The sequence below is a fragment of the Hoplias malabaricus genome, chromosome 3 (assembly GCF_029633855.1).
Source record: "Hoplias malabaricus isolate fHopMal1 chromosome 3, fHopMal1.hap1, whole genome shotgun sequence".
In the NCBI taxonomy this organism is placed as follows: Eukaryota; Metazoa; Chordata; class Actinopteri; order Characiformes; family Erythrinidae; genus Hoplias; species Hoplias malabaricus.
The window spans coordinates 58,765,288-58,779,882 of record NC_089802.1 but is presented as its reverse complement, the minus strand read 5'-3'; the positions used below and the strand labels follow the sequence as shown (position 1 = coordinate 58,779,882).

At 37.1% G+C, this 14,595-nt stretch overlaps 2 protein-coding genes across 13 annotated transcripts in view; one reads left to right on the top strand and one right to left on the bottom strand.

Moving 5' to 3' along the window:
- The first annotated feature begins 1,233 nt into the window (after positions 1–1,233).
- lrrc40 (leucine rich repeat containing 40) lies at positions 1,234–10,438 on the top strand. The gene is made up of 15 exons (XM_066665960.1): positions 1,234–1,478; positions 1,960–2,141; positions 2,237–2,310; positions 2,696–2,825; positions 3,624–3,747; positions 3,827–3,969; positions 5,811–5,983; positions 6,245–6,335; positions 6,463–6,508; positions 6,653–6,761; positions 7,215–7,322; positions 7,420–7,530; positions 7,630–7,707; positions 8,457–8,642; positions 9,829–10,438. The coding sequence occupies exons 1-15, from the start codon at positions 1,334–1,336 to the stop codon at positions 9,932–9,934; spliced, it is 1,806 nt and encodes a 601-aa protein (XP_066522057.1). The 5' UTR covers positions 1,234–1,333; the 3' UTR covers positions 9,935–10,438.
- Positions 10,439–12,013: 1,575 nt separating this feature from the next.
- lrrc7 (leucine rich repeat containing 7) overlaps positions 12,014–14,595 on the bottom strand; it is a 182,785-nt gene continuing 180,203 nt past the window's right edge. For 9 of the 12 annotated variants that reach the window (XM_066665951.1, XM_066665946.1, XM_066665953.1 and 6 more), the window contains 2 exons: positions 12,684–12,787; positions 12,014–12,359 (listed from right to left, as the gene is read on the bottom strand). In XM_066665951.1, the coding sequence (XP_066522048.1) occupies positions 12,278–12,359; positions 12,684–12,787 (186 nt within the window). In that variant the 3' untranslated portion in view covers positions 12,014–12,277. Of the gene's footprint in view, positions 13,034–14,595 lie in introns of all 12 variants that reach the window. The other 3 variants (XM_066665955.1, XM_066665957.1, XM_066665956.1) reach the window with 3 other exon arrangements.

Below are 14,595 nucleotides of genomic sequence, written 5' to 3'. Positions count from 1 at the left end.
TGGGTGAAAATATAATAATAATAATAATTTATTATTATTTAGATAATTAACAGTGATGGCAACCTCTTAATATGTCGTGGCAGAAGCGACTGGGGGCATACATTCGCGTATACACTCACAAACACCAGGACAGGTTTTTATTTTATTTTATTTTTATTTATTTAGTTAGTTAGTTTTTAAGAACAGCCTTTCGCCTAGCTTCCATGGTTTTTGGACTTCAGTTAATGACATTCATGCAACATAAACCACGTACATTCAGCTTAGTTCAATAGATAGGAATTCAAGGGGCATCATTGCTGATTTTCTACGTATTAAGTGTAAACAGGAAGAAGATTGTGGATAATTACGCAATTTAACTTCCTCCATTTCACTTAATGACAGCAGCGCCATCTCCTGGACAACTAAGAACTGGTCTATTTTATTATTATTATTATTATTCTATTAATTTATTTTTACCTTTAATATTTTTCCTTTATTTTTTTCTTTTTTACTATTTCAAGTTTTACTGGAAGTTTATTTATGTTTTTCATTACTTTTCCATGTTCCTTTCCACTTCCATCTATCCATTATCTGTAACTGCTTATCCAATTTAGGGTCGCGGGGGGTCCAGAGCCTACCTGGAATCATCGGGCGCAAGGTGGGAATACACCCTGGAGGGGGCGCCAGTCCTTCACAGGGCAACACAGACACACACACATTCACACTCACACCTACGGACACTTTCGAGTCGCCAATCCACCTGCAACGTGTGTTTTTGGACTGTGGGAGGAAACCGGAGCACCCGGAGGAATTCCTTTCCACTTTTTAATTTTAATTTTTTTAATATACACAAATTGTTTGTCCAGTCTTTTCCCTTTTTTCTCCCTTTCGGTTTCATTTTTTAAATGTATACTCCCTTATATATGTTCTGAGTATTTGATTTATTTTTCCTTTATTTTTAGTATTTAGTGTTCCTTTAGTTTTTTGTCTCCTATGCTGTTTCCTAGAGTAGTTGGAAATAGTTGGAATAATTTTTTTTTAATCATTTTTGTTTCTTGGCTCACTGTTGGCTTTTCTTCACTATTTAATTTTCATACTGAATCATTTTTGTCTTCTTCCTTTATTTTTTTTTCTTGTCATTCTTGTATTTTGTTTTGTTGTTTAATTTTCAATTTAAGTACATTTTTCTTCTCTTTTTTTATGTTTGTTACTGGACTTTTAATATAAAGTCCTTTAAGGTGTGTATGTGTTGGCGCTCGCTGCTGTTGCTTCTCGCTTCTCTCGTTGCGTTGAATGAGGACCCGGCTCTCCGCCTGTCTCTCTGTGTAACTGTTATACGAGCTGCTCTGATTTGATGTCTCGTTTTAAGAGAGGGGCTCATGTAGACTCCAGGGCCGGGTTCAGGGAAGTTAAGGAGGAATGTCCCGTGCCGAGCGGACTGCTGAAGGCCGCCAGACAGAGCGGACAGCTCAACCTCACTCAGCGGGGTCTGAGCCAAGGTAGAAACACTCAACACAGAGCGTACCGCGGCAGTAAGACCGCCAAAACATTAGCTAACGTTTTGACAGTCACAGATGAGCAGTGAAGCTAACTAAGTAGCTAAAATGTCCAACAGAACTGACATGCTAACATTAACAGCTCAAACATAGACCTCCAAACTCTCCATCGTTCAGTGTCCAGGATCTACAGTGTAATTTACAGAAGTTTAATTCTGAATGCGCCCTTCTACACAAACTTGCGGTTATAGTGTTTAACATGGGATTAACGGTAACCAGGCATTCCAACGGTTTAATACTCTCTATAGGTTACTGTCTCTTGAAACAGTGTTGAATAAGGCATTGTACACTGTTGAAGTCACAGTAGCTTAATAGACTTAGCATTATCACTCTTCAGATTTACTCATGTATCGCTACATAAGAATCTAAAGATCTAAATAAATAAGAGTAACAGGATCTTCCTATAAACCTGGCTTCTCTTCAGTTCCTCAGAGCGTGTGGAGGCTGAACGTTGATCCTCCTGAGGAAGCCAAACAGAACCTGTCTTTCTCAGCTTCAGAGCGATGGTGGGAGCAAACAGATTTAACCAAGCTCTTGCTCTCCTCCAACAAGCTGGAAACACTCTGTGAAGATATCAGGCTTTTACCTGCCTTAGTTGTCTTGGATGTAAGTTGCTTCAGCATTTCTATGGAATCTCAAGTATTCTGAAAACCCATGTGAATGTCAGAAGGTTGCTGTCTTTCATTAATTGACTTATCCAGGTTCACGACAATCAGCTCAAAACACTACCAGCATCTATTGGCGAGTTGGAGCAGTTGCAGAAACTCATTCTGAGGTAGTTACACACAGTCTTTTTCCCTTTTAACTTTACACAAATGTGAAATTGGTCTTTTAAAATAAAGAGACAACAAAACATATAATATGAATACATTGCCAGTTTGCATACAGAAGTCTGTTAGAACAGTGAGTAAATTCTTCTGAAGTTACAGCCAACAACAAGAACAATGTGTCGTTATGAGTTCCAAATAAATTAGGACCCACTGGACATATACCTCTCACTTTGTCTGATGGATTATTAAGAGTTTTAAGTGGAAGTGGTTTCAGTAATGGAAATATTACCCGCACAGTGGGTGAGTTTTTCTTTAATATTCGTAAATTGTATATGTGTGCATTTTGTAGAAATAAATGCTAAAATTAAAAGCAATAATTGTTTTGTCCAGTCATAATAAGCTGACAGAACTGCCTTTGGAGCTGTGGAAACTGACCAACCTGCGATGTCTCCATCTGCAGCAGAACCTTCTTGAACAACTGCCAGCGGAAATAGGGCAGCTCTCTTATTTAGAAGACCTTGTGAGTATTTTTGGAAAACTTTAAGAATTGTTTGAGAGACCCTTGTAAATTGTTTCCCTTTGTGTTTATCCCTGATGCTTTGGTTAAAGGGCTTTAATCCAAATGAACTTGCACTGAATCAAATAACACTACCTTTACAATGAGTGAAACAGATGTGTTTTTTTTTTATTATAATTTTGGTATTGTTTCAAACCATGACCATACCTTCAGACTTGTATAATTTCTAGGAAACTGGACACTATATCAGTTTGTCAGGAAACATAGGATATTTCATTTAGGGGATTCATCTGTGTTTTAGGAGTATGGCATCTCACAATTGCCTCATGAAGATTGTGATAGTGTAATCTGCAATACAGGTTTTTATTTATGTATGTGTTTTTTTTTTAATATGAACTTCTAAGGGACTTCTTAGAAAAATTCTCAATTCATAATTTTTCAAAGCTTAGTAATCCTCTTGTTTTTAAAGTTGTGATTGCAAACACATTCGTGCCTGTTTCTTTTTAAATGACCTTGGGAAATAAGTTAATTTTTGGAGAAATTAAAGACACTAGATCTTCTAAACTAGTCAAGTTCATATTTTTGAATAAAATATGTTTAAAGAAAAATAAAAGTAAAGCATAAATAATAAGGATCTAGTTATGATGTTTTGTGAATCTATTTGAAGAGAGGACTGCAATGCATCAAAAAAAAAAAAAAATCAATTTTGTTCCTCACCCATACGTCATACTGTCTTTATCTGTGGCAGAGAACTGCATTATTTTTGTTCCATTTGTCTCCTTTCAAATCTTTTTATTGAAGGATCTCTCCAACAACAAATTAATCGCTGTACCGGACAGCCTGGCAAAACTCAACAACCTCATAAAACTTAATTTGTCCTTCAACAACTTGAAGAGTCTGCCGCCTGCAATCAGTGAAATGAAGAGTAAGTGTCAGCACAGCTGTGCCCAGTTCAGCAAATGTTATCTGGGGAAATATTTGCTAAATAGTTTTCCGCCCCTTAGACTTGAGAATGCTGGACTGCTCTCGAAATCAATTGGAGAGTGTGCCACCCGTTCTTGCCCAGATGGCTTCTCTTGAGCAGCTGTACTTGAGACACAACAAACTGCACTTCCTTCCAGAGCTGCCATCCTGCAGAACACTCAAGGTACATAAGGAACATCATTTCAGAATTTGTACATTAGACAAGTGTAACTAAAAAAGTGATGGAAGATCTGAAATTACTTGGTAATATTTGAGTTTGTATTAAATTAAACATATTACAAATATTGTACCGTTTTGAGCCTTAATGATTTAGAGCCAAATCCCTGTCTTCTTTTAAAATCTGAAAGGTTTCTGGAGAAGAATGGAAACTTGTAATGACTCAGAAATCTTAGAAATACCTCTTGAAAAACAGATAACTTGTTCTTTTTTCATATCAGTTGGAATACTGTATAACTGAGTCCTCACTTCAGTCAGTAATTAACCTGGGTCAAAAAACTCACCATGAAACATGTTAATTACTGCAATATTTGTAAGTAAATGTACAAACCCCTTTTACAGAAAAGTGGGGACACTTCCTAAAAATGTTATAAAAACTCAAATTTGTAATTTGTTAATTCACTTGACTTTTTAATCATTGGGAGCTGAATACAATGATGGGAAGCCCCATACATTTTGACAGATGAGGACTGCAGGCAGGCCAGCCAAACACACATAATCTATGTATATGAGCCCACACTCTTATAAACTGTGCAGAATGAGGCCTAGCATTGTCTTGCTGAAATAGACATGTCTTCAAATAGAGTTTTCAAAGCAGCATGTTTCTCCAAAATACCAGTAAAGCTCCCTTCAAATATGCAGAACTTTGGCACATAGAATCCAATGTCAGTTTTTCCCAAACAAGTTGAAATGTGGACTCATCTGACCACAGGACACATTTCCTTGGTTTTTCCGTCCTTCGTGCGGCGTTCTCACACCTGTAGTGTTTTTTTCTGGTTAAATCCCACTCTGGTTCGTTTTCACCCTTGGTGCGATCCTTCTAGGCAGGTGTGAAAGAAGTAATCACATTGTGGTGGAGACCAAAACAACTGTACCAAGACCTTTGAGAGCAGGTGGTCCCGGTCCAGTCCCAAATTATGGTTCATTTCTTGTGAGAATGTGATCTGACCTCATTCCAACCATCAGGTGTATGCAACAGATCTGAGTTAAACAGCTCCCATTGTACCGTTGTGGCGGTTTCCTCCCGCAGTTCCAAAAAACATGGAGGTTAGGTGAATTGACTTCTCTAATAACTGTCCTGGTGTGTGAGGGAATGAGAGTCTTTATGAATGTGAATGAATGGCTGTGTGTGTGTGTGCCCAGATATGTATTGGCGCTCTATCCTGGGTGAAACCCTAGTGTCCGATGCAGTCTTTCATGTGGATGGTCATTCCTGGTCGAGAGTATGCTGTGCACATTTGGCTGCTGCTTCTTGCCAGTGTGTGTGTGTGTGTGTGTGTGGATTGAGTGTTGATTGTAAAATGTCCTTGGGTTTCTAGAAAGGTTGTATATAAGTGTAATGTTAGTAGTAGTAGTCACATGTTTCATGTTTTGGACATAGCAGAGCAGATAAACTGAGAACTGGTTAAAGTTTAGCTGCTAATCGTAGAAATAGAACAGAAACATTTAAATATGTTCTGTGTGAACTGTTTGACAGTTGTGTTATGAAACTTGGCATAACGTGATGAACATCAACCTATTTTTGCTTGGCCTTGAGTGATTATTATATTCACCTACTCAGTGTAATGTTTCAAACAGTGTGACATATATGTTCTATAAACCTTTTACTTTTATATTGCTGCATATTTTCTGCAGTGTGTTGCAGGTATTTATGTTTAAAAAAAAAACACAACCAAGTTGTTACGTGAAAGCATTGGTACGTTTTTCTTTGTGATTTTGCCGGTTAAATAAAAATTTAAGAGAATCAACAAATTACAGATTCATGTTTTTATTGTGTTTTCTTTGCAGGAGCTCCACTGTGGTAATAACCAGATTGAGGTATTGGAGGCTGCTCATTTAAAGCACCTGAGTTCTTTGAGTGTTCTAGAGCTGAGAGATAATAAGGTGAAGAGTCTTCCTGAGGAAATCACTCTACTACAATGCCTGGAGCGTCTGGATCTTACTAACAATGACATCAGCAGGTGCCAATTGTATCCCTCTGCATGTTTTCGCTATCGGCTCCTGCTATGTTTTATTTGTATTTAGGGTCATTTTGAAAATGATTTCTGTTTGTGGCCGGAGGTGTCCTCCTGTTCAGGGCATTTCTTTTCCTGATACATTTTCACTCCAGAGTCCATTCCTATTTAAAATAAACAAATTAAAATCGAGATACTGGCTTCAATACATATTTATTCCTTCTCTTGACCTGTGATCTCTGTTGTTCTCCATATTGCATGGAACAGTATTCCGTGTGGCCTCGGCAGTTTGCCTAAACTTAAATCTCTGGCCCTGGAAGGCAATCCTCTGAGGACAATACGCAGAGATCTCCTGACTGTGAGTGAATCAGCATATTTCACATAGACCTTTTCCAGTTTTGCCTTGATGTTTATGAATCATGTTAAAGTCACATGTAGCTGGTGTATTACCAGAAAGATCTTATGTGAAATGTATTGTGTTTCAGAAAGGCACCAGTGAACTCTTGAAATATCTTAGAAGCAGAATACAAGGTACATCCATGGTGCGCACATGCAACAGCCATCACACAGTGTGATTCACAGAACATGCACGTTTTTCACTGTACACATTGTTTTCCTCAGTGACAAGACCAGAGTGTTTTCAATCCGACTGTTGTTTTTTTCTGTAATATCTAGAACAACCAGATGGGAACCCCAAAGATGAGCCCAAAACAGCGATGACCCTGCCCAGCCAGGCCAAGATTAATGTACACGCCATCAAAACACTGAAAACATTAGACTACAGGTATGCATAGCTTAATGCACCCTATATTTACACAAAATGCAAGTCTCCCTGACTGACATTTTGCAGTTTTTGTCTGAAAGAGGAAAATGGTTGAAAGGATCTAAGACTTTCAGTGATGTTGAAGTGTATAGAGACTCTGTGTGATCTGCACAGACATTAACATGTCTGTCACTGAGCACTGATCAATGGGGTAAAGAGGGGCTCTCGGATTTTCAGAGAAACAGATGGATTGTGATTTTCATGGAATATGACCTAAGAACTACAAAGAATTTTATTTTTGAACTTTAAATGAACCAGATAAAATCAACAATGGGAGAATTAGAGCATGGTCTATGAACCTTTTCTGTATTCATCAGCCTTGTGAAGGGTTTTTGATGACAGTTTACAGTTGTTTGCTCATGCTTTTATGTTTTCCTATGACAGAAATTTAGGTTTTGCTTGTTTATTTTACAGTGGAAAACAAGAGGCATCTATTCCTGATGATGTGTTTGATGCAGTCAGTGACAGTCCTGTTGCCAATGTCAACTTCAGCAAGAACCAGCTAACTGAATTACCCCCCAGGTATAACTGACAGCTTTAAAAGCTAATGAATGCATTCAGAATGTGGCAGTAAAAGTTGGCAGTGGTGACCAGGCTTTCAGATATCTCTTTTCTTCAGGCTTTTGGAGCTGAAGGACACTGTAGCGGACATCAATCTGGGATTTAATAAGCTTTCTACAATTCCTGTAGGGTTTTCCACACTACAACAGCTGGTACATGTTGACCTAAGGTAAATACCATGATTAAATGCTGATGTGAACTCTCTCAAAACAAAGCCAAATGTCAGTTAATAATTTGCTATGTCAAGCAACACTGACTTTCTCCCTAGAAATAATCTTTTGACGTTACTGCCAATGGAACTGGAAGCTCTTACCAAGCTGCGGGGAATTATATTGTCTTTTAATAGGTATGTTGTAAAACCATTGAGCCTACATATTTGACATTAAAAACACGTTTGCCTATTTTTTGCAAGATTAAATATACATTTCCAAAGTTGCTGAATAATTATTATTCAGAGACTAATACAAAGCAGTGTACTTCAATATGTATACCTTAGAAATCATTGTCTCTGCACTGTTGCATAAAACACCTCTTGTAAGATGCCCAGTATTTTTTTATTTATTTATTTATTTTCTTTTGCAATGTATCACTTCTGTGCATTTCAGATTTCCCTACACAGAGATTAGACTAATATAACAATTACAAATCTGTAAATTAAACATCATATGTATGTATTGTACCTGTGGCGCAGCAGGTAGTGTCGCAGTCACACAGCTCCAGGGACCTGGAGGTTGTGGGTTCGATTCCTGCTCCGGGTGACTGTCTGTGAGAAGTTCGTGTGTTCTCCCCGTGTCCGCGTGGGTTTCCTCCGGGTGCTCCGGTTTCCTCCCACGGTCTAAAAACACACGTTGGTAGGTGTGTGAGTGAATGTGTGTCTGTGTTGCCCTGTGAAGGACTGGCACCTCCAGGGTGTATTCCCGCCTTGCGCCCAATGATTCCAGGTAGGCTCTGGACCCACCGCGAACCTGAATTGGATAAGCGGTTACAGATAATGAATGAATGAATGAATGTATTGTAATCAGTTGAATATGTTTAGTGTATTGTTTATCGGAATGATCCAGACTTACACATGTTCCCATTTTACAACTGTTGTAGATTTAAGACTTTTCCAGAAGTGCTGTACCGCATCTCAACACTGGAAACAATTTTAATCAGCAACAATCAAGTTGGAAACATTGATCCTATTCGTCTTAAGATGCTGGACAGACTGTCCACTCTGGACCTGCAGAACAACGACATCATGCAGGTGCCACCAGAACTTGGTAACTGTACAAGTCTGAGGTATGGATGGAAAAAATCTGCACACTTAAACTAATGTACATCAAGGAAGTATCAGAATTTCAATATATATTTGGTTTTAATTTCAAGAGGAAAGGGTTAGTGTGGTAAGTGGGTTTTCAGCATGTTCAAACTCATTTGGGGTGATTGATTCCGATGTCAACAAATGGATGTTTCAGCTCTACTGCACAAAGACCTTTACACAGTTTGAAAGAGTGCAGATCTCAAATCACAGGAGCTCTATTTAGCCTACATTATCAAGAACAGTGTCTTAAGCCTTAAATGGAAACATTTACCTCTTCATATAACAATTAGACCAATCAGACACAACCATACTAAACTGTGCTGTGCACATGACAACCACAACCTGAACCTTTTGGCACTTTACATTCAGCTTTCAAAATTAAAGTCAGATGTTGCTGATTTCAGATCGGACCTTTTAGTTTATAGATAACAATTTGAATTAAATTGTAATTTCAATATTGGTTAGAAATATATATGGGGCATAGTTTTGTGCGGTTTGCTAGACATTTATTTATGCAGTTTTTTTGGACAGAATTCTTGTATTCTGTGCAGGCCGTCTTGATTTCCGTATGGTTTTAACACCTGGCAGAATGTAGCTCTACATGGAAAAGAGAAGGGGAAGAGTGTAGCAAATATTAATTCAGTGAATTGAATAATTGTAGACGAAGGATTAACTTCCTTTGTGCACTGCAAGCAGTCAGTCAGGATTTTCCACTCAGTTCCACAGGAAAGTAAATCCAAATCCATACATCATTATGGGAAACAAGATGGCTGACTTCAAAGCCAAATTACTGGTATAACAGCATGCATGCCAAGTTCAGTGAACTAACTAGTCTTTTGTTGTTGTTTTTTTACATTAATTTACTGTAGCATTACAAAGAAATGTCATTTATTCAAATGCTTTTGCTTTATATGTAAAGCAGAATGCTTAATTTATGTCTTGTTCATTTTTGTGAAAGAGCCAACATTTGGTTGGTCAATTCCAAAGGAACTATAGAGAATTAAAAAAAGCCAATTAAGGATTAAACATTAGCCTTTTTAAATGAAACCAGATGATCCTTTAGATCCTCTAAAGTTGAATGAATGGCCTTTTTAAATATTATGGTCTGTGATAGTTTGTGTATGACTTGGGATTTTTCCCTAACCACTCTCCTCTGGCTGACAGGGCTTTGATGCTTGATGGAAATCCTTTCCGTAACCCTAGAGCTGCAATTGTAGCTAAAGGAACAGACGCCCTCCTGGAGTATCTACGAAGCCGAATTCCTACCTGAGACACAAAATTTTAACCAGTGGCACATACTTCACCATCAAATACTTCTACAGGAAGACAACAACACATTCCTCTGAACTGTGCCATATAATTTGTTATACTTCAAATGTGTACCAGGAGTGCCCTTGCTGTCATTCTGTGGGGTTTTTATTATTATTGCATGCAGTGGCTTTTTGGCCATCATTCAAATACTCCCAGTAATCAATCCACAAACACAAAACTCCTTTGAAAATTAACTCATATCCAGCACATTCTGCCAAATTTTGTGTCTTATTATCCACTTTGTACTTTCTGACTGACCACGTAATAAATGACACCACAGTGAAAGTTGTTTGTTTGTGTCACAGCATGCTTCTGAAAAATGTAAGCACTCAGTACATCATAATGTTTAAATGTATATCATCAACAACTTATATTCTATTTTAGAAATGCATTCAGGATATGTTAATTATGCACTAATGGGTTCTTAAAAGGATGAGGGATTGACGAATAGTAACAATAGTGACTTTTTATTTATACAATAAAGACTTTCATACATTATTCAAAACACCTCTTAGATACTGAAAAAAATCTGTACTCCCAAAGCCGAAAATGGCTCCGTTATTTGCTGCACAGCTTTGAAATATTTTTATATTTTGCATTTTATTATTAAAATTTATCTTAAATATGTACAGATGCCATCTGCAAAATGCATTCTAGACACAGAATATATATTTCATCAATTACATTGTGTTAATTCAAAAAAAAAAAATAGGAAGGAGTAAACTTGCGTGTGCAAATAAACAGTATGATAAATTGTCACTTAATCTGGTGAATAACTGTATTATTCTATATATAATTACTTTTTGCACAAAAAAAAGAAACAGCATTCAAGTCCAGTAAGTCTTTATACTGCAGAAAGCTTTGAGTACATTCACAATCTATAGGAATAAATTATTTAAATGTTTTCATTCACAATTATGTACATCAATACTGCAATTAGACTGAATAGTACCATATATTGGATTTTATATTCAATAGGATTTTAAACACATACAAAAATGACCATCTGTATACCCATATACATATATGTTTGACACAAATTCACAATTACTGTAGAAATAGTTTTTAAGTTTGTCTCTAGAGTGTTCTCTCATGTTCTAAATACGCTTTTCCATACAGTTGTGTATCTTTATAAAATCTCACAATTTGAGCAAAGCTAAGTATATCAATATATTAGAAATAATTATTGAAAACATTTAGTAAAAATAATCATTATCAAATGCTCTGTCACAAGAGCATTTTATCATTTATCTGTCATTCAAACTTCAGCTTATTATAGAACTAGATTTTGAAGTAAAAGTCTGTTTGAGGGGGGGTTGGATGGCTCTCAGTCTTAGTTTTGCTCAAACCTGTCCCACCTAATGCTACATAAGTATACATTATTTTGGACATGCCTAGGGCATATAGGCAATACATCTGTTAAGGTACACTGTGGTACCAGTTTTCACAATGATTTACTTCCAGGTGGAGATTGTACTGCTGATTAATTATAAAGAAAAAACCAAACAAAAGAAAATCAAATCAAATAAAAATTCAAGTGACATAAAGCAACTAAATGTTCAATAATAATTAAAAAACTCACAATGTCCCTTAGTAACTTTCTTAATAAGAGAACTTTAGAAAGTGAAAGCATGCTCTAAACATTAAAGCTCCTCGTGGATATGTATAATGTAATGACATTAAATTCCTTTGTTTATATTAATCAGTGATTAAAACCTTAAAGCAGGAGAACATCAACAAAGCCTTGAAAGAATTAGTGTCCCTGTGTAAAACCTAAGGATGATGACAAAAAGGATAAAAACCTTTTGATTACATTTGCATGAATTGTATGATAATCACGCCTGGTGGATAACTATTACAGGTTAAAAAAAATATTCCTTCTACGACCACAACTACTACTACTAAAAAATAATAAAGAAAATGCTCATGTTTTCAACATGGCAAAACAGAGAGGTGATTTACCCTGTCTGAAATTAAAATGGGGGATTTGTGTTTGTTATCTACCTCTAACTGACCAAGAGAGGGCGCTGTAGAAAAGACTCAGTAGGACCAACACTGATTCCTTTCTGCTTGATTTGTGCAAAACCCCTTACCAAAGCAACACAATCCAACACCACGCCAAATGTGGCAACAGAGGGCTGTTTCATAAAGCGCTTCAGCAATTTGTTGAAATGAGGTGGTAAAATAAGAAATCTTTCTTAATGTTACAAAAAATGGACTTGTATCAGAAAACTTTCTTTCACATTCTCCTCTCCAGCCAAGTTACATTTTACTATTAAATGTATATATTTACACAAGGCATTTACAGAGTTGAGGCAGTGTCATGATGAAGAAATGTCCTTAAAAGCGGATGTGCTTTCATGCTCCAAGATCCAAATGAAAAGCTGCTTGGAAAAATAGGTACAAAATAATAGGCGGTATAAATAAGCAGAAAAAAAAACGCACCCACCTACAGCCACAGGCTGAGAGATAGAAAGGAATTCCAACCACACCAGTGTAAGATTTCAGCACATGTGTACGTATAAGCCATATATAACATTATTAGATAGGTTCTCTATTGTACATTTGGCACTAGTATTTTGCCATTGGTCCAGCAATTGGCAAAATTGTTCCTAGGTAAAAACATGATGTACAAGTTCTTATTTTGTTGGGGGGTTTTTTTTGTTTGTTTGTTTTGAGCCAGAAAACAGTGGTATAAAAATATTTACATTGTGCTCTCCCTTAAAACGACCAAGTCCACAGCTTTCGGGAAACTCTTCAGAAGAGACACTGCCGTTTCGTGTTCGATGTGTAAAAAACTATGTCCATTGGCCTGCAATGCAAGAATGAAGCAGAGGATGAACAGAGGGCACAAAGGGAAGCAAGCTGGGACAGGGAGCGGCACGGAGGGCTGGGAACAGGCCTAGCTCAGAGAGGATAAAGAGACATAGACTGTCAGGGAAAGAAAGAAAAGGACCAGAGAGGTGCACACAGGTAGAAGAGGTCATGCTGTAAAAAGAAAGAAGGTGGAGAGAAGCTGGTCTTTGGAGAACTCTGTTCCTCAGCTAAGTCTGTGGATCTGTGGAGAGAGAGTAGAGAGGGGAGCCTGCTTTCCGCAGGGTACCGTACGGTGCGGACGAGTGAGGCTCTGAGTGGCACACATTTAATGCGACACTGATAAATCAAAGACAGCCCAATAACCACTGGGACTTGCAGTCCCTACAGTTATTGAGGCAGACAAACCCTGGCTTGCTGATGTAGGGAGGCAAAGCCAAGCATTTTATGTCAGAGAATGATAAATGACAAACATACTTTGAATGGGACATTAAAACTGCGCCTAATATTCACAGAGCATATCAACGTATGCAGTCTGTGAATATTTCATTTTTCTGTGCTCCGCCATTCACCTCGTTACTTTATCTCTGCCCTAGGGCGGTTGAACAGCATGATATTCAAGGCTTTTTGAATAAGCTGGCCAAATGAAAGTGTTTAAGGTGGTCCCTGAGTAATACTAACATGCTATAAAATTTCATTAATATTTTTATTAATATGAACAAGGTGGAAACAAAAAAAAAAAAGACCAGATTCAATCTGTTTCAGAAGCAAAGTTAGAGAGATAGGAGGAAAGGTGAGATAGAGGATTTCAAGGACCATAAAGTGTTTCCTAATTCAGATTTTGTAATTATTTTTCATGCCATTAAAGCACCAGAAAAAAAAAAAATCAAATTATCATTTTAAAAATGCAGTAACAATTGTTTGGCAGAGTTCATAAGGCTGCATGACACATCTGACATTAATCTCTGTAACAATTATAAATATTTATTCATAAGAGTCAGTAAAAGTAAAAAGCCGCTCCAGGATTCAAACTATTGTGGGAATGATTTTTCCATTCTGGACCTGAATTTACCGCCTCTGTTTAACAGACTTAAATGCTGTTGTCAATGTTAATGTCAAGTTAATGTAACACCTGTGTCAGCTGATTCTCTTTTTTTGGGCCCAATGGCAGCACATTATCACAACCGACTTTATACTTCTGCAGTTTTCCAAATGACAGGACACTGATAATGTGACTCCGTTTAAATCCGAGTGGTAAAATGAAACTCACCTTCAACCAGTACGTCTGTGTTATGTGGTTTAGATTTAGATTTAATTTTACTGTCACTGAGCAGTGAACAGGTACAAAGCCAAAGAATCAATTAAAGACACTTAGTATCTTACCATAAGTGCAAAATATAGCATTATTTACAGATATGTGCAAGAAGCAAGTGCTGTAGCAAATGATGCTCTATCTTTATACATATGATGATGGAGGGTTACACTATAATCAGCATCTTGCCACTGTTGCATAATCTAACCTGTAATGTCTGTCATTTCACCTGAAAGAAATTAATGCCTTTTGACAGGTGAATCTTTTTTGACGCTTACTGGAATAACTGTTTATAACTTGTGTAGGTCGATGTCAGTTGTTTAGAAACACATCGGAGCTCCTGGTCAAATTTTATATTTATGAAAATAAGTACATCCTCTACAGAGAACACACTCCTGCAGAGTTAAAGAAGCAGTCTGTAATATATTTACTGTACTCAATCATAAAATGTTCTGGGTGTGTGATCATACATTTAGGAAACAAACTAAGCTGAA

What these genes read in the sequence shown, in the direction of transcription:
- lrrc40 (XM_066665960.1), top strand. Translation starts at nt 1,334, where the DNA reads ATGTCTCGTTTTAAGAGAGGGGCTCATGTAGACTCCAGGGCCGGGTTC. An exon ending in TCTTAGAAGCAGAATACAAG is followed by an intron (nt 6,509 to 6,652) that starts GTACATCCATGG and finishes TGTAATATCTAG; the next exon opens with AACAACCAGATGGGAACCCC. An exon ending in CTGGTACATGTTGACCTAAG is followed by an intron (nt 7,531 to 7,629) that starts GTAAATACCATG and finishes CTTTCTCCCTAG; the next exon opens with AAATAATCTTTTGACGTTAC.